The sequence below is a fragment of the Oncorhynchus keta genome, chromosome 34 (genome assembly GCF_023373465.1).
Source record: "Oncorhynchus keta strain PuntledgeMale-10-30-2019 chromosome 34, Oket_V2, whole genome shotgun sequence".
In the NCBI taxonomy this organism is placed as follows: domain Eukaryota; kingdom Metazoa; phylum Chordata; class Actinopteri; order Salmoniformes; family Salmonidae; genus Oncorhynchus; species Oncorhynchus keta.
This window is the reverse complement of record NC_068454.1, coordinates 40740715-40760761: the sequence shown is the minus strand read 5'-3', so window position 1 is coordinate 40760761 and position 20047 is coordinate 40740715. Positions and strand designations below refer to the sequence as shown.

Sequence of the window (20047 nt, the reverse complement as noted above, 5' to 3'; positions counted from 1 at the left end):
TAAGGAAACACCTGGAGGCAGGGCTTTCTCCTATAGAGCTCAATTTTTACGGAAAGGTCTGCCTACCCATGTGCGAGACGCAAACTCGGTCTCAACATTTAAGTCTTTACTGAAGACTCATTTCTTCAGTGGGTCATATGATTAAGTGCAGTCTGGCCCAGGAGTGTGAAGGTGAACGGAAAGGCTCTGGAGCAACGAACCGCCCTTGCCGTCTCTGCCTGGCCAGTTCCCATCTTTCCACTGGGATTCTCTGCCTCTAACCCTATTACAGTGGCTGAGTCACTGGCTTACTGGTGCTCTTTCATGCCGTCCCTAGGAGGGGTGTGTCACTTGAGTGAGTTGAGTCACTGATGTGATCTTCCTGTCTAGGCCCCCCTTGGGTTGTGCCATGGCAGAGATCTTTGTGGGCTATACTCGGCATTGTCTCAGGATGGTAAGTTGGTGGTTGAAGATATCCCTCTAGTGGTGTGGGTGCTGTGCTTTGGCAAAGTGGGTGGAGTTATATCCTGCCTGTTTGGCACTGTCCGGGGGTATCGTCGGTGTCTCCTGACCCCTCCTGTCTCAGCCTCCAGTATTTATGCTGCAGTAGTTTGTGTCGGGGGCTAGGGTCAGTTTGTTATATCTGGAGTACTTCTCCGGTCTTATCCAGTGTCCTGTGTGAATGTAAGTATGCTCTCTCTAATTCTCTCTTTCTCTCTCTCGGAGGACCTGAGCCCTAGGACCATCTGGCATGATGACTCCTTGCTGTCCCCAGTCCACCTGGCTGTGCTGCTGCTCCAGTTTCAACTGTTCTGCCTGCGGCTATGGAATACTGACCTGTTCACCGGACGTGCTACCTGTCCCAGACCTATTATTTGACCATGCTGGTCATTTATGAACATTTGAACATCTTGGCCATGTTCTGTCATAATCTCCACCCGGCGCAGCCAGAAGAGGACTGGCCACCCCTCATAGCCTGGTTCCTCTCTAGGTTTCTTCCTAGGTTTTGGCCATTCTAGGGAGTTTTTCCTAGCCAACGTGCTTCAACACCTGCATTGCTTGCTGTTTGGGGTTTTAGGCTGGGTTTCTGTACAGCACTTTGAGATATCAGCTGATGTACAAAGGGCTATATAAATAAATTTGATTGGGCACAGACAACAGCACAAAGGGCAAGAAGGTAAAGACAACAATACATCACGCAAAACAGCCACAACTGTCAGTGAGTGTCCATGATTGAGTCTTTGAATGAAGAGATAAGTGTCCAGTTTGAGTGTTTGTTGCTGCTCGTTCCAATCGCTAGCTGCAGCGAAATGAAGAGACGAGCGACCCAGAGATGTGTGTGCTTTCGGGACATTTAACAGAATGTGACAGGCAGAACAAGTGTTATATGTGGAGGATGAGGGCTGCAGTATATATCTCAGATAAAGGTGAGTGAGGCCTAAGAGTGTTTTATAAATAAGCATCAACCAGTGGGTTTTGCGATGGGTATACAGAGATGACCAGTTTACAGAGGTGTATAGAGTGCAGTGATGTGTCCTATAAGGAGCATTGGTGGCAAATCTGATGGCCGAGTGGTAAAGAACATCTAGCCGCTTGAGAGCACCCTTTCCTGCCGATCTATAAATGATGTCTCCGTAATCTAGCATGGGTAGGATGGTCATCTGAATCAGGGTTAGTTTGGTAGCTGGGGTGAAAGAGAAGCGATTACGATAGAGGAAACCAAGTCCAGATTTAACTTTAGCCTGCAGCTTTGACATGTGCTGAGAGAAGGACAGTGCACCATCTAGCCAAACTCCCAAATACTTGTATGAGGTGACTACCTCATGCTCTACACCCTCAAAAGGTAGTAATAAACACCCGTGGGGAGAGGGGCATTCTTCTTACCAAACCACATGAACTTTGTTTTGTAGGTTTTCAGAACAAGGTTAAGGGTAGAGGAAGATTGTTGGACACTAAGAAAGCTATGTTGTAGAGAATTGAACACAACATCTGGGGAGGGGCCAGCTGAGTATAACTATCATCTGCATATAAATGGATGAGAGAGCTTCCTACTGCTTGATCTATGTTGTTGATGTAAATTGAGAAGAACTTGGGGCCTAGGATTGACCATTTCGCTACACTCGCATTAACATCTGCTAACCATGTGTATGTGACAAATAACATTTGATTTGATTCAGATTTTCTAACTTCATACACTGCACTCTTTGAGAGAGGTCGTTAGCAAACCAGGCCAAAGACCCCTCAGAGACACCAAAACTCCTTAGCCAGCCCACAAGAATGAAATGGTCTACCATTTCAAAAGCTTTGACCAAGTCAATAGAAATAGCAGCACAACATTGATTAGAATCAAGGGCAATGGTGACATCATTGAGGACCTTTTAAGGTTGCAGTGACACATCCATAATAGAGGTCGACCGATTAATCGGAATGGCCGATTAATTGGGGCCGATTTCAAGTTTTCATAACAATCGGAAATCGGTATTTCTGGGCGTTGATTTGCTGATTTTTTAAAATTAGTTTTTCAATTTAAAAAAGTAGACCTTTATTTAACTAGGCAAGTCAGTTAATAACACATTCTTATTTCCAATGACTGCCTAGGAATGGTGGGTTAACTGCCTCGTTCAGGGGCAGAACGACAGATTTTCGCCTTGTCAGCTCGGGGGATCCAATCTTGCAACCTTACAGTTAACTAGTCCAACGCAATAACGACCTGCCTCTCTCTCGTTGCACTCCACAAGGAGACTGCCTGTTACGTGAATGCACTAAGCAAAGGTAAGTTGCTAGCTAGCATTAAACTTATCTTATTAAAAACAATCAATCATAATCACTAGTTAACTACACATGGTTGATGATATTACTAGATATTATCTAGCGTGTCCTGCGTTGCATATAATCTGACTGAGCATACAAGTATCTGACTGAGCGGTGGTAGGCAGAACCAGGCACGTAAACATTCATTCAAACAGCACTTTAGTGCGTTTTGCCAGCAGCTCTTTGTTGTGCGTCAAGCATTGCGCTGTTTATGACTTCAAGCCTATCAACTCCCGAGATGAGGCTGATGTAACCGAAGTGAAATGGCTAGCTAGTTAGCGCGCATTAATAGCGTTTCAAACATCACTCCCTCTGAGCCTGTGGTTGTTTCCCTTGCTCTGCATGGGTAACGCTGCATCGATGGTGGCTGTTGTCGCTGTGTTGCTCGTTCGAGCCCAGGGAGGAGCGAGGAGAAGGACGGAAGCTATACTGTTACACTGGCAATACTAAAGTGCCTATAAGAACATCCAATAGTCAAAGGTTAATGAAATACAAATGGTATAGAGAGAAAGTCGTCATATAATTCCTATAATAACTACAACCGAAAACTTCTGACCTGGGAATATTGAAGACTCACATTAAAAGGAACCACCAGCTTTCATATGTTCTCATGTTCTGAGCAAGGAACTGAAACGTTAGCTTTCTTACATAGCACATATTGCACTTTTACTTTCTTCTCCAACACTTTGTTTTTGCATTATATAAACCAAATTGAACATGTTTCATTATTTACTTGAGGCTAAATTGATGTATTATATTAAGTTAAAATAAGTGTTCATTCAGTATTGTTGTAATTGTCATTATTATAAATAAAGTTGTAAAAAAATAAAAATCGCCCGATTAATCGGTACCGGCATTTTTGGTCCTCCAATAATCGGTATCGACGTTGAAAAATCACAATCGGTCAACCTCTAATCCATAACCTGAGCGGAAACCAGATTGCATACCAGACAGAATACTATAGACATCAAGAAAGCCAGTCAGTTGATTATTGACACGTTTTTCCAATACTTAAACAAGGCAAAATAGAAATAGGCCTATAACAATTAGGATCAGCTTGATCTCCCTTTTTAAATAAAGGACGAACTGTGGCTGCCTTCCAAGCAATGGGAACCTCCCCAAAAAGCAAAGACAGGTTAAAAAGGGGCTTGGGGCTCGTCATTGTAAGTTCAGAGTCACTCGCCCCAACAGTGCTGGAGGCGAGCGAAAGCTCGGGAGAGAGGACGGGGCAACCAGGGGAGACGGCGAAGAGATTTGCAGGTGGAATCCAGGCAGCAGTGCAGCAGGCAAATGGAGTAGGTGTCAAACCCACCTGGGAAAATCTTTTATTTCTGGAGGCAGATTTGAGGAAAATGGCAGTCTCTAAACAGCAGGATGGGACTTCAAGGCCTCTGGGTTTGGGTGGGGTAGTCTGCCATTTGTTGGGCTCAAAGGCTTCGACGCCTCTCGCTTCACACGTCAGTTGAATTTCTTAGTCCTCGCAAGCTTGGTAGCTTTCAGTCCATATAAAGTCAAATATATCCTTGTAATGTATTTTTCTTGGCTTTTGAAAGTAAAAAATAGCTTCAGACTAAACATTACTCACTCAGCTCCAGGTTGGATGGTGTTTTCAGGTTTCTGTTTATTTCCCAGAGAATTTACTGTGTAGTTTGGGAATAATAATCCTTGGGTGTGGGAAGCATTCCAGATGATTCCAGGTAATTCCATCCCAAATCAGGTTGCCGGTTTGGAGTTTTGATTTGGAGTGAAGGTTATGTTGTTTAGGGTAGCATTCTGTATAAGTCCCTGCCAAAAGAATCTAAGTTTGTCTAACTCTAAATCTTTTTACCTTTAAACATGCTGAAAATTGTGGGATGCTCATCTGCTCATGACCTCCCTCTCTCGATAAAAATAAATAAAATGCCATGCATGACAAATAGGGTTTGCGAAATTCCGCTAATTTTAGATATCCCGTTTGCAAGATTGCCCAAATCATTAAGGAATAAGTTGGAAATCCAGACTCCAAATGCAACGACACTTTGCGCCCCACGGGGGCAGCATTACACAAGCTAAAACCATCAATATTGCTGCTCGCCCAGCTCAAAGCACTGCTGCTATTGTTGGAGATGATTACAATTGTCCAAAAAAAGGACCATTTGAATTTAAACTTTTACAAGACATAACATTTGCCTACAATTCTTCATGAGAAGAAACGTAGATTCAAAATACGTCACAACGTGGTGAAACCATATCAAGTTCATCTCCACGCTACCAGGGAGGCCAGCAGAGTAGTAGTATTTCTGGAATGAGTGAGTCCTAAAAACATGAAAAGGAATAAAGACACAGTCTGACGACCCTGATGTCACCCCCCGTCTTAAGCCAGGCCAGCGTGCGCACAAACTGGCTGGTTGTCAAGGTCGATCACTTCGCCTGGAGCCATGTCAGTGCCTTTCACACCCAGGAAGACAGACAGGAGAGGGGTAGGGGGGAGAGAGAGCAAGTAGGGGGAGAGAGAGCGAGAGCCTGCATGGTAATGTGGTGGATTCACATGCAGGGGAAGTCAAAATGCTACAATCTATCTGATAAAGCAATGTTTCGTTTTATGGATGGATGGGGAAGTTCAGAAGCCAATCTGCCTGTGAGTTATTCAGTCTGTGTACTACTAGTGTTTACTCATCTATTAGGGTTTGTCAGGCGGCAGGTAGCCTAGGGCCAGTAACCGAAAGGTCGCTGGTTTGAATACCCGGGCCGAAGAGGGGGAAACATCTGTGGATGTGCCCTTGAGCAAGGCACTTAAACCCTCATTTGCTCCAGGGGCGCCATACTACTATGGCTGAGCCTGTAAAAACAACACACTTCACTGCACCTATCCGGTGTACGTGACAATAAATAATGTTTTCCCCCTGCTAATAATAAGTCTGGTATGGCTAGATATGGGCCATGGACTGGCCACAACAACTGCACAACAGAATGGTCAGCGTCAAAGATTAAGTGGGGGTATATTATTGGTACTCTGGGCATATAATTAAGCAATGGGGCACCTCTTGGGTTTGTGGTATATGCTCAATATACCACTGCTACGGGCTGTTGGGCGCGACGCAATGCGGAGTGCCTGGATACAGTCCTTAGCTGTAGTATATTGGCCATATACTACAAACCTCCAAGGTGCCTTATTGCTATTATTATTATTATTTTACCTTTATTTAAATAGGCAAGTCAGTTAAGAACAAATTCTTATTTACAATGACAGCCTACTCCGGCGTGACGCTGGGCCAATTGTGCGCCGTCCTATGGGACTCCCAATCGCGGTCGGTTGTGATACAGCCTGGAATCGAACCAGGGTCTGCAGTGACGCCTCTAGCACTGAGATGCAGTGCTACGCCACTCAAACCTAGTTATAAACTGGTTACCAATGAAATTAGAAGAGTAAAGAAAATATATGTTTTGTCATACCCGTGGTATACGTCCTGATATACCACGGCTGTCAGCCAATCAGCATTCAGGGTTCGATCCACCCAGTTTATAATGCTTCGTGCCTGAGAACAGCACTTAGCCGTGGTATATTGGCCCTATATCACACTCCCTCTGGCCTTATTGCTTAAACAACTTGATTTTTTTGAATATAATTTTATCGATCATCTCAATATCTCCACATATTAGCAACTCTAAGAAGCACATATCAATGACAGAAATGTAGAAGTATAAAGACTGAGGCCTGCATCCCAACTGGCACCCTATGCTTATGGGCCCTGGTCAAAAGCAGTACATTATATAGGGAATAGGGTACCATTTGGGACGCACCTTGACTTGACCAAGAAAGGTACTTACTTATATCTGGTTGTAGATGTCATTTTCTCGTGGTTTTCCAAAAATCGCTGATACATTTCCTTGGATTCCTTGTACTTGATCCTAGTCTCCTCCTTCTCCTCTTTCTCCGTCTGCACCTTGTAAGCATTGAAGGCCTGCTTTTTCTCACTTAACTTCGGCAGAGCACTTCAAATGAGAAATAGGGACAAACAGCTGGTTAGAGACGTTGTTTAATATTCATGGACGAACATTAGCATTATCAGAAAACTGAGGAGGTTGGTGGGTACCTGTAGCGTGGGTCATTGATGATCATTTTCATGGCTTGTTCCCAAGACGCATTGGATGAAACGCCCTGACATGTAGAAAGAGTATATCGAGCATTAAGATTTGAATGAAAAATATCAAGTATTCTAGTCAACACAAATCAACCCAGCTGTATAATCTGCATCACAGCTCATATATAGCAAAACTGTGTAAGAGGACAGCTCACATTTCCATCAACAGTAAACAATAGATTATGTTGGGAGTAGCCTATGTATTGAATCTATGCACCCGTGTAGAGGAACCCGTATGCATGTGTAGCCTATCTGAAAGATGCAACAATGAGCGGTGATGCAATTCTCTGGCTTGTTCCAGGCACGGCGATTCATTTTCCTTAATTACTAATAGTTGCTATGGTTACTTTTTGTCCATCTGTCTCCAAGAGACACACCCTATTCCCTATATAATGCACTAGTTAACTGGGAATAGACTGTTATTTCAAAACGCAACCAGAGTTATTCTAATCCAGTGGAGCATGTCAACCTCCGCTGTCCTAATCCGGACACGTGCTTTCATCCAATAACGCCAATCACAAAGACAGAGCCATCAAGAGCTCGCAGGGAAACGGCAAGGAGCAATCTCAGAGGCGAGCGTTGTGTGCCAAATTAAAAGTACCTAAATATAGCTACGCCGAGCCACCTTGGTCAAAAACAACACATCCGTCGCCACAATGGCAACAGGAGGAGCGGCGAGGCTTAGCAATCACGCGAAAGACCCGGAGAGTGCTCACGCTGAGCGAGATGGATTAATTAGAGTCCAAGAGGGCCATTTTGGTAAACAATCTTTAGGTCGGGAGGACACTCCAGCTTTATTACAGTCAAGTCATAGCGCGTTGAGCACCTTATTTACAAGCCCAGTGAAAGTGCTTCTCAGACAGAAGTGTGTGGGTGTGATTCATGATGACGGCTAGCTAGCAGAGCTGCGGGGCTTCATGGACACAGTCGATGACCGTGCTTTGCCTTTATGTGCTCGTTGTATTGATGTAATGTTAAGATTGTAATTTCGAAACGATCATTGAGATGATGCATGCTGATGATTTACGCAGGAGCCCCGACTGAGGAGCCGGGGAATAATGAAAACCCATCCCGGAAGGCTCACCTTCTCCTTCAGGAGCTCTTTGAAGGCCAGCTTGGCCTCTTCTTTCGTGTTCCACTTGTACGTTTTCTTCACCAGCTCTGGCCTCTCCTCTTTTGAGGTGTCATTACTAAAGAAAAGAAAGACAGAAAGGAAAGAGAAAGACCTTACCATTGTCCTAAGATAAAAACAAAATAATCTTTTTGGTAGGGAAATAGGTAAACGGTTCCGTGCTTTCTTGCTATTCCTGGTGAGTTCATTGTAAGCCTGTGCTGGGAGCCTGTCTCTAAACTCTCTGGGGTTAAAGGGTCTGTCTGTAGTACCAACCTGGCTGAGGCCTCCATGCCGACCAAGTCCTCTGTGGAGTTGACAGGCGAGTCAGCGTTGACCTCAGCTACAAGCATGGGCACCAGGGACATCTGTTCCACTGAGACGGTTGGAGCTGGCCTCATGGCCGGCATTTCCATCATCATGGTCGCCATCGAAGCAGCGCTGTCGAGCTGAAGGTTGGGGGTGATGATGACAGTGCCAGGAGCACATACCTCCGCCATCCTGTAATCAGTTTTGGTTGTTATTGACGGTGGACCTTCATACAGCATCATCCACCATGTTGTTGTTAGACATAACAGCAGAGTGCCTCTCAAATATGTCAAAAAGAATCAGGTCATTCCATTCACACATATCTGTAAATAATAGATCAAAATATTAAAAAGGATATGTTTTTTTTTTTTGTTATCATTTGATGAAGGTAATGTGTTCCGTCATCTACAAAGATCTTTTATGCTCTAAAAAGGTAATTGGCTGTGATACAAAGTAAAATGCTTTGGCGACAAAGTTTGTTGAGCACTGGTAATAATAAGCAGCTCTTACCCATTCTCCTCAGCTTTTATCATGGCTAAAAAAGGAGAAAGAAACGCATGTTAACAATGCCTACGCAGGATATTTTTAGGAACAAATTTGGCATTAAGAGGAGTTTGTGCAAAGTGCTGGCTGATCTATCATTACCAATAGCTGTTTATATCCATTGATGACACCGCTACCATTTACACTGGCCTAGATGATGAGTAAATGCTTCCCCTGGCCAGGGCCCGTATTCACAAAGCGTCTTATGAGTAGAAAATTGGTCGTAAGTGCTGAGAAGAGACATTTTACTCCTACTCTTATGGGTAGGAGTAAGTGTCACACCTAGTTGACAGATATTTAGGACACCTCGTGAGCTGTCCTAACCAGTTACAGCAGGCGCCTTGATAATAGAAAAGTGCAGCGAGTCAGTGGTTTCTGCCCCACACGCAATTGCTTTGGAGTTGCTAAAAATAAATGTTTTGATATTTCTAAATATTTTGTATTAGTTATTTAAATGTAACCTTTATTTAATGGCTCTTTGCTATGAGACTCAACATTTAGGTGCATTCTGTTTCCATTGATCATCCTTAAGATGTTTCTACAACTTGATTGGAGTCTTCCTTTGCCAAATTCAATTGACTGGACATGATTTGGGAAGGCACACACCTGTCTATATAATGTTGACAGTGCATGTCAGAGCAAAAACCAAGCCATGAGGTCTAAGGAATTGTCCATAGAGCTCAGAGACAGGATTATGTTGAGGCACTGATCTGGGGAAGAATACAAAAACATTTCTGCAGCATTGAAGGTCCCCAAGAACACAGTGGCCTCCATAATTCTTAAATGGAAGAAGTTTAGAACCAAGAAGACTCTTCCTAGAGCTGGCTGCCCAGGGGAGAAGGGCATTGGTCAGGGAGGTGACCAAGCACCCAATGGTCCCTCTAACAGTGCTCCAGAGTTTCACTGTGGAGATGGGAGAACCTTCCAGAAGGACAACCAACCATCTCTGCAGCACTCCACCAATCAGGACTTTATGGCAGTGGCCAGACGGAAGCCACACCTCAGTAAGAGGCACATGACAGCCTGCTTGGAGTTTGCTAAAAGGCACCCAAAGGACTCTCAGACCATGAGAAACAAGATTCTCTGTTCTGATGAAACCAAGACTGAACTCTTTGGACTGAATGCCAAGTGTTACATCTGGAAGAAACTTGGCACCATCCTTACGGTGAAGCATGGTTGTGCCAACATCATGCTGTGGGGATATCTTTCAGTAGCAGGGACTGGGAGACTAGTCAAAATCGAGGCAAAGATGAAAGGAGCAAAGTACAGAGAGTTCCTTGATGAAAACCTGCTCAAAAACCTGCTCAGGACCTCAGACTGGGGTGAAGGTTAACCTTCCAACAGGACAATGACCCTAAGCACACAGTCAAGACAACACCGGAGAAGTCTCTGAATGTCCTTGAGTGGCCCAGCCAGTGCCCGGAGATGAACCTTATCGAACATCTCTGGAGAGACCTGAGAATAGCTGTGCAGCAACACTTTCCCAAATGTACTGTACATGCGACAGTATCTCTAGCGCTTTTGACAATGATTTCACAAGGCCAATTTCACATGATATGCCTAATACTTATAACCACTAGGCTAAAAAACGAATCAGTTTCTTTCAATTACTTACATCATGTTATTCACTTAACATTGCAATGTTTGATGTACTGTCACATTCACTGTGGTTGTCTGAAGTGTGCTATAGAGTTTACAGCTGGCGATGCCTCATCTCGATTGGTTCACCATCATTTGCAACAATGTCAATGAGCGTTCTCACAATCTTTGCGGTACCTCAAAATATTGTGGAAATCAGCTGAGAAACTTTTAGGAGTTGATGTTTCACCTGGCTCAGAGTTTGTCTGGGCAGTGTCTTAACATCATCCTAAAACCTACACTGAGCTGGGAGCTTTTTTGTTTTTAAACAGGTTTACGGGCGGATACGGGCCCAGTCCGCTACAGTAGAGTAGAGCAGAAAAGAATCATTAATGCCCGGCTCACCTTCCAGATCTTCAAGCTCTTTGGGTTTGGTCCACCGGGACTCCTTAGTGTGGGAGTTGTAGTAGTACGCCTTCCCATTGTCTGATTTGTACTCCTTCCATTGGCATTTAGACAGCATTTGCTGCAAAACACAAAGCGAAAACAGTATATCTAGACACGCTCCACAATACAGTGGGGACAAATTGTGGCAGCAGCTAGAGTCTGGGAATGGCCTGTACTGTTAATGCAAAAACAGTGTGGAAAGGATGGTGGTGTGTCCCAAACGGCACCCTTTCCCTATATAGCGCACTACTTTTGACCAGAGCTCTATGGGAATAGGGTGTCATTTGGGACACAGACATGTGTGGGGCCTTACTTCTGCAGGAGATTTCAGGTCGTCTGGCTTTTCCCAGGAAGACTGCTTGGTCTCTGTGTTGTAGTAGTAGGTCTTCTCATCCAGGGACTTATGTTCTGTCCACACAGACTTCTGAGGATGACAACACTTTGCCGTAAGCACTCGACAACAGGTGGCACTGTGATACAAATTCTACATTTCCTTGGAAATTATTATACTTCAAAAAGCCTTAAGCAAGCAGTAAGTGTGAAAGTTTTTAAAGGAAAGAGTCGCCCATTGAGTGTTATATGATTTTTTTTGTGGATCTCTGAGTGATGTTTCTTCGATTCCCAGGATAATTTCATGTTTATCTGAGCTATTCATATTATGCAAAACTTGTCATAAACGTCTGAATTTCTGCCTGCTTGAATGGCAATAGCTCTGATATACACGAAAACATGAAATGACCCCGGGAATCGACAGAACATCGCGCAGAGCCGCACAAAAACAATATAACATTCAAAATGGGTGAATCTTTCCTTTAAGGCTATATCTTCAGACAGAAAAGGTCTGAGGTCAGGAAGAGTAAAGGCTTCCACTTAAAGACATGTTCACTAACATTCTTTGGTTGGTCATCCTGTGGCGAGCCATTTGTGGTACCCTGTTGAACAACAGATATATTATAGTAGGGTCGGTAATTTATATAGTGCTAGAATCATTACACTAAATGAACTTATCCACAGAAAATAGGTTGTACTTACAACTGTTCCAGGCATAGCGATGACTATAAAAAAAACAACGCAATAATTAAAATGAATTAAAATCACTCAAATTATCAATTTATTTGTATTTTTTTCAAGAATATGTTGTTTCAGCCTTACCAGTTGTGTCCACTCCAGGCTGTGGAAGAGATATCTTCATTAGTTAACAAAATTATTATGACCCAAATTTGCTTCATTAAAGGAAAACTGCACTTCCTGGTGTGGTTTCATGTGGGTGTCTCGTGGGTGTCTCGTGTGTGTGTGTGTGTTCGCAGGTAGAAAGAGTTAACTAAATTGCTTAGATAATCCGCTTCAGCCGGATGGTCTGAAGCAAAGTTGTTTTGACTTTGAATAGCCTCTCTCTGGGGCTAGTTAAGGGGCCGTCAATAAATTACACAATGTAAATGAGACAATATTTTCGTGTGGCACACCTTTTAGTTGTCATTAAATGCTTTCAATAGATGCATATGTATTTCTACAATTTATAGTTGAGTCATCTCTCGTTCCATTGCTTTTCTACAGACAATGGAATTCTCCGGTTGGAACATTATTGAACATTTATGATAAAAACATCCTAAAGATTGATTCTATACTTAGTTTGACAAGTTTCTTCGACCTGTAATATAACTTTTGAACTTTTCATCCGACTGGACCTGAACGCGATTTTGGATTTGTTTACCAAAACGCCCTAACAAAAGAAGCTATTGGACATAAATGGACATAAATTATGGACATTATCGAACAAAACAAGCATTTATTGTGGAACTGCAATCCCTGGGAGTGCATTCTGATGAAGATCAAAAGGTAAGTGAATACTTATAATGCTATTTATGAATAATGTTGACTTACCCGACATGGCAGATATTTCTCTGGCTGGTTTGGGCTCTGAGCGCCGTTCTCAGATTATGCTTTTTCCGTAAAGTATTTTTGAAATATGACACAACGGTTGCATTAAGGAGAAGTTTATCTAAAGTTCCATGCATAACACTTGAATTTTAATCAACATTTATAAATGAGTATTTCTGTGAATTCATGTGGCTCTCTGCAATATCACTGCATGTTTTGGAACTACTGAACGTAACAAGCCAATGTAAAATAAGATTTTTGGATATAAATATGAACTTTACCGAACAAAACATACATGTGTTGTGTAACATGAAGTCCAATGAGTGTCATCTGATGAAGACCATCAAAGGTTAGTGATTCATTTTTTTTCTATTTGTGCTTTTTGTGACTCCTCTCTTTGGCTGGAAAAATGGCGGGGTTTTTCTGTGAGTTGGTGGTGACCTAACATAATCGTTTGTGGAGCTTTCGCTGTAAAGCATTTTTTTAATCAGACACTGTGGCTGGATTAACGAGAATTATATCTTTAAAATTGTGCCTAATACTTGTATGAGAAATTTGATTTATGATAATAATAATATAATAATAATATATGCCATTTAGCAGACGCTTTTATCCAAAGCGACTTACAGTCATGTGTGCATACATTCTACGTATGGGTGGTCCCGGGAATCGAACCCACTACCCTGGCGTTACAAGCGCCATGCTCTACCAACTGAGCTACAGAAGGACACAGATATTTCTGTTGATTTGTATTTGCGCCCTGCAATTTCATTGGCTGTTGGCGAGGGGTTCCGCTAGCGGAACTGGGTTGGATGATTACTTGTAATGGATGATTACTTGTGTGCTGCCAGCTGTGGGCAGAATTGAAACCAACCCAACCTTAACTTACATTGTTATGCAGTCACAACTACAAGTCTCACAAAACTCAGTTTTGGACGAGGCTGACTTTATGAACAAAATGATCCTATTTACACTTTGTAGTACATTTTTACTGTATAATAAAATGTTAGACTCATTGACGCCACATTGGTTTTTAGGGGCAGTTGCTCTTTAACACAACACGGTACCTTTGAGCTTCTAACATGAATACAAACTTCTCTCCAGCCTTGATGCATCCCAGTTGACAAGTGAAACATTTATTTGGCAGGCAAGTGCATCGAGTTAAACAGCTGGCTGCTGTCGAAAGCAAAACAGACTAAAATGTAGAGAACCCTTTCATAACTCACTCAACCATCTACTGGAGGAGGAAATGTTCCATTAAACAAGGTGCTTTTCTTGGACTTTTCTCCAATTTAAGATTGAAATGATCTTGTCCCTTAATGTCTACTGAGATACAAATGGTATTTGTTTGAGATAGCATTGATCCAAAGTAAACTAACAGAAATACTTTTCCTAACACAACACCAAATGATCATTTGATAATAGATTATTGTGGCAGGAATACAAGAGAACCAATGTGTTATTGTCTTAAACGAAGAAATAAAGTGTACACATAGATTCAAAGAAGACAGTAAGTTGCCTAATTACATTTTTATAACGAGGAGTGTATACTTAATATGGAGATGGGATGTACACATTCAGGTTGTGTGATGCATATTTTAATCCCTCTATATTGGTGGCCTATGTCTATATTGGTAAGTGTTCCTACACTTTGCCGTGTTAGTTATGCTAATGTCAGTCGTGACAGCTTGCGGGCTCTATTTTTAAAGTGTGATGCAGAACAGTAAGGCGAGTCAGTTTACCGGTCCTGTTGGCTGCATCGTGGCAGCTGGCATGCGAGGTGGCATCATCATCCCGGGCATCATAGGTGGCATCATGCCTGGCATCTAATAAAAGAGTATCATGAAATATTAATCTGACCCGTTAATTTCCCTCCCGCCAGGCGCACGCTGGGTATTAATACACAGTGAGAGACGCCGTGGCGGGGTGAGAGCGACTGACAGTCTTTTACAAAGCGAATCGAGCTTCGGCTTGTACTCTGAAGCGGTGACGCTACAATCTGCAGCTCCTCACCACCTCCTGAGCCCCATTTCTCAGTCAGGCAGCCGGATCACACAGCCTTTTCTTCCGGATAATGCAATCGCAAATGCTGACTGCAAGTAGTATAACCAAAGTGATTGAAATATTTGGCACCATTTCTAAGACTTAGTCTAGTCTTAATCATTTTTACTAAAAGCCTAAAGCAAATGATTGTCATTTGAATAATGATTGCCTAGTTATTGTCAAAATGACAAAAACTGAGGGCTATTTTAGGTAACTAAATGCCCCTTAATTTAAGACACATCAAACTATAGTAACCCTAGATCACTGAATACCATGTGCACACACATGCAGTGGGGCAAAAAAGTATTGTCAGCCACCAATTGTGCAAGTTCTCCTGCTTAAAAAGATGAGGCCTGTAATTTTCATCATAGGTACACTTCAACCATGACAGACAAAATGAGAAATAAAATCCAGAAAATCACATTGTAGGATTTTTCATTAATTTATTTGCAAATTATGGTGGAAAATAAGTACCGTAATTTCCGGACTATAAGCCGCTACTTTATTCCCACACTTTGAACCTCGTGGTTTACACAATGACGCGGCTAATTTATGGATTTTTCCCGCTTTCACAAGATTCATGACGCCAAAAAACTGAGCACCGTCACATAACGTGACGTAAATCGAGCGCGCTCAAACTTCCCATCATTCTGATTACGGTAGTAATTGTCACCCTCATCATGGCAAAGACACGGAGAAATGCATATGATGCAGCTTTCAAGTTGAAGGCGATAAATCTGGCTGTTGGAAAAGGAAATAGAGCTGCTGCATGGGAGCTTGGCCTTAATGAGTCAATGATAAGACGTTTGAAACAGCAGCGTGAGGAACTGACTCAGTGCAGAAAGACAACAAAAGCTTTCAGAGGGAAGAAAAGCAGATGGCCCAAAGTATTTGCAGCCACTCGACATCAGTGTAAATCGTGCATTTAAGGTGGCGCTCCTAGTTCAGTGGGAGGCTTGGATGACAAGTGGGGAGAAATCCTTCACTAAAACGGGCCGCAGGCGAAGAGCATCTTATGGTCAAGCCTGCCAGTGGGTCCTGACAGCGTGGAGCATTGTCAAAAAATCCACTATCATCAACGGGTTTCGAAAGGCTGGACTGCTGCGTGTTGAAGGGGCAGCATGAGCTCAGCGGGGTATTTGCCTCCGGATGAAAGTGACGTCAGCGACAATGAAAACGATCCAACATCGGATGAAGCAATTCTGAGGCTATTCAACTCCGACACCGAAGGAGATGACTTCAGTGGTTTCAGTGCACAGGAGGAGGAAGATAGTGACCAATGACTTTCTTGGTAGGCTTCTGTTTTAATTTTTGTTACAAGCCGTGTTTTGTTAAAGCCTATATATTTTTGTTACAAGCCGTGTTTCGTTTAAAGGCTGTGTAAAGTTAATTTATTTCAATGTACCGGTAGGCACCTGCGGCTTATAGACATGTGCAGCTTATTTATGTACAAAATACATATTTCTTTAATAATTCAGTTGGTGCGGTTTATATTCAGGTGCGCTTAATAGTCCAGTAATTACGGTATTTGTTCAATAACAAAAGTTTATCTCAATACTTTGTTATATACCCTGTTGGCAATGACAGAGGTCACACACCGTTGCTGGTATTTTGGCCCATTCCTCCATGCAGATCTCCTCAAGAGCAGTGATGTTTTGGGGCTGTTGCTGGGCAACACGGACTTTCAACTCCCTCCAAAGATTTTCTATGGGGTTGAGATCTGGAGACTGGCTCGGCCACTCCAGGACCTTGAAATGCTTCTTACGAAGCCACTCCTTCATTGCCCGGGCGGTGTGTTTGGGGTCATTGTCATGCTGAAAGACCCAGCCACGTTTCATCTTCAATGCCCTTGCTGATGGAAGGAGGTTTTCACGAGCTGACAAGGTACAAATCTGCCGTTCTGCCCCTGAACAGGCAGTTAACCCACTGTTCCTAGGCAGTCATTGAAAATAAGAATTTGTTCTTAACTGACTTGCCTAGTTAAATAAAGGTAAAATAAAAATTTAAAATAAACTCAAAATCTCACGATACATGGCCCCATTCATTCTTTCCTTTACACGGATCAGTCATCCTGGACCCTTTGCAGAAAAACAGCTCCAAAGCATGCTGTTTCCACCCCCATGCTTCACAGTAGGTATGGTGTTCTTTGGATGCAACTCAGCATTCTTCTTCTGGATCATCCAAATGCTCTCTAGCAAACTTCAGATGGGCCTGGACATGTACTGGCTTAAGCAGGGGGACACGTCTGGCACTGCAGGATTTGAGTCCCTGGCGACGTAGTGTGTTACTGATGGTAGGCTTTGTTACTTTGGTCCCAGCTCTCTGCAGGTCATTCACTAGGTCCTCCCATGTGGTTCTGGGATTTTTGCTCACCGTTCTTGTGATCATTTTGACCCCACGGTGTGAGATCTTGCGTGGAGCCCCAGATCGAGGGAGATTATCAGTGGTCTTGTATGTCTTCCATTTCCTAATAATTGCTCCCACAGTTGATTTCTTCAAACCAAGCTGCTTACCTATTGCAGATTCAGTCTTCCCAGCCTGGTGCAGGTCTACAATTTTGTTTCTGGTGTCCTTTGACAGCTCTTTGGTCTTGGCCATAGTGGAGTTTGGAGTGTGACTGTTTGAGGTTGTGAACAGGTGTCTTTTATACTGAAAACAGGTGCCATTAATACAGGTAACGAGTGGAGGACAGAGGAGCCTCTTTAAAGAAGAAGTTACAGGTCTGTGAGAGACAGAAATCTTGCTTGTTTGTAGGTGACCAAATACTTATTTTCCACCATAATTTGCAAATAAATTCATTAAAAATCCTACAATGTGATTTTCTGGATTTTTTTTTCTCATTTTGTCTGTCATAGTTGAAGTGTACCTATGATGAAAATTACAGGCCTCTCATCTTTTTAAGTGGGAGAACTTGCACAATTGGTGGCTGACTAAATACTTTTTTGCCCCACTGTACATAGCCTTGTCCTACCAACATATTTTTCTGCATAAGATCCTATTCTCTTCCAAACAGCAGAAATATGTCAAATACAGTTGAAGTCGGAAGTTCACATACATTTTGGTTGGAGTCATTAAAACTATTTTTTCAACCACTCCACACATTTATTTTTAACAAACTACAGTTTTGGCAAGTCAGTTAAGACATCTATTTTACACAAGTAATTTTTCCAACAATTGTTTACAGTTATTTCACTGTATCACAATTCCAGTGGGACAGAAGTTTACATACACTAAGTTGACTGTGCCTTTAAACAGCTTCGAAAATTCCTGAAAATTATGTCATGACTTTAGAAGCTTTGGATAGGCTAATTGACATAATTTGGGTCAATTGGAGGTGTACCTGTGGATGTATTTCAAGGCCTACCTTCTAACTCAGTGCCTCTTTGCTTGACATCATGGGAAAATCTAAAGAAATCGCCCCCAGAAGACCCCAGAAAAAAATTGTGTAGACATTCACAAATCTGGTTAATCCTTGGAAGCAATTTCCAAATACCTGAATGTACCACATTCATTTGTACAAACAATAGTACACAAGTATAAACACCATGGGACCCCACAGTGGTCATACCGCTCAGGAAGGAGAGGCGTTCTGTCTCTTAGAGATGAACATACTTTGGTGCGATAAGTGCAAATCAATCCCAGAACAATAGCAAAGGTCCCTGTGAAGATGCTGGAGGAAACAGGTACAAAAGTATCTATATCCACAGTAAAACGAGTCCTATATCAACATAACCTGAAAGGCCACTCAGCAAGGAAGAAGCCACTGCTCCAAACCCGCCATAAAAAAGCAAGACTACGGTTTGCAACTGCACATGGGGACAAAGATCATACTTTTTGGAGAAATGGCCTCTGGGCTGATGAAACACAAATATAACTGTTTGGCCATAATGACCATCGTTATGTTTGGAGGAAAAAGGGGGAGTCTTGCAAGCCGAAGAACACCATCCCAACCGTGACGCACGGGGGTGGCAGCATCATGTTGTGGGGGTGCTTTGCTGCAGGAGGGACTGGTGCACTTCACAAAATAGATGGCTTCATGAAGGAGGAAAATGATGTGGATATATTGAAGCAACATCTCAAGAAATCAGTCAGACATTTCAAGTTTGGTCACAAATGAGTCTTCCAAATGATGATGACAATGACCCCAAGCATACTTCCAAAGTTGTGGCAAAATGGCTTAAGGACAACAAAGTCAAGGTATTGGAGTGGGCCATCACAAAGCCCTGACCTCAATCCCATTGAACATTTGTGGGCAGAACTGAAAAGGCGTGTGTGAGCAAGGAGGCCTACAAACCTGACACGGTTACACCAGCTCTGTCAGGCAGAATGGGCCAAAACTTATTGTGGGAATCTTGTGGAAGGCTACACAAAACATTTGACCCAAGTTAAACAATTTAAAGGCAATGCTACCAAATACTAATTGAGTGTATGTAAACTTCTGACCCACTGGGAATGTGATGAAATAAATAAAAGCTGAAATAAATCATTCTTGCTACTATTACTCTGACATTTCATGTTCTTAAAATAAAGTGGTGATCCTAACTGACCCAAGAGAGGGAATTTTTTACTAGGATTAAATGTCAGGAATTGTGAAAAATTTTGTTTAAATGTATTTGGCTAAGGTGTATGTAAACTTCCGACTTAAACTGTATATAATATATAAGAATGATCTAGACATGTACATCTCGAATTTAGCCTGCATACAGTGCCTTCAGAAAGTATTCACACCCCTTGATATTTTCCACATTTTGTTGTGTTACAGCCTGAATTTAAAATGGGTTAAATTTAGATTGTGCCACTGATCTACACAAACAATAGCCCAGTGGAATAATGTTTCTTTTCTTTTTTCTAATTCATAAAAAAATGTAAAGCTGAAATGTCTTGAGTCAACCCTGCCGCCCGTGTCACAGTAAGACAAAGGGACTCTCCTGCCAAATACTCCTACCTCCCCAAATTGGAGAACTAAACATTATTCCGAATTTATAGAATGTGGAAGCAGTCGGTGGAGAAGCCAGCTAAGACCCAGCCCGTTCTGTCTCACGTTTGTGACCTCATGAAAAGACAATTCAGCCACATTACCCTAACTCTTTTATACATGTTATGAGGCTTGCATCTGAATTAGACGTCGACCAATTATGATTTTCCAAATATAGATATTAGTGTTCGTGTCATTAATTTAAAAAAATATATTTTAAAAAAATATTCCACTTTGACATGAGTATTTTGA

At 42.4% G+C, this 20047-nt stretch overlaps 1 protein-coding gene across 4 annotated transcripts in view; it reads right to left on the bottom strand.

The window, feature by feature from the left end:
* Nucleotides 1–20047, bottom strand: part of LOC118367134 (pre-mRNA-processing factor 40 homolog A-like) — a 102163-nt gene that overhangs the window by 15820 nt on the left and 66296 nt on the right. For all 4 annotated transcript variants that reach the window (XM_052493874.1, XM_052493873.1, XM_052493871.1 and 1 more), the window contains 11 exons: nucleotides 14520–14603; nucleotides 12052–12070; nucleotides 11932–11954; nucleotides 11790–11831; nucleotides 11213–11323; nucleotides 10858–10978; nucleotides 8842–8866; nucleotides 8299–8523; nucleotides 7996–8101; nucleotides 6864–6928; nucleotides 6598–6762 (listed from right to left, as the gene is read on the bottom strand). In XM_052493874.1, coding sequence (XP_052349834.1) covers nucleotides 6598–6762; nucleotides 6864–6928; nucleotides 7996–8101; nucleotides 8299–8523; nucleotides 8842–8866; nucleotides 10858–10978; nucleotides 11213–11323; nucleotides 11790–11831; nucleotides 11932–11954; nucleotides 12052–12070; nucleotides 14520–14603 — 986 coding nt within the window. The remainder of the gene's footprint in view (nucleotides 1–6597; nucleotides 6763–6863; nucleotides 6929–7995; nucleotides 8102–8298; nucleotides 8524–8841; nucleotides 8867–10857; nucleotides 10979–11212; nucleotides 11324–11789; nucleotides 11832–11931; nucleotides 11955–12051; nucleotides 12071–14519; nucleotides 14604–20047) is intronic.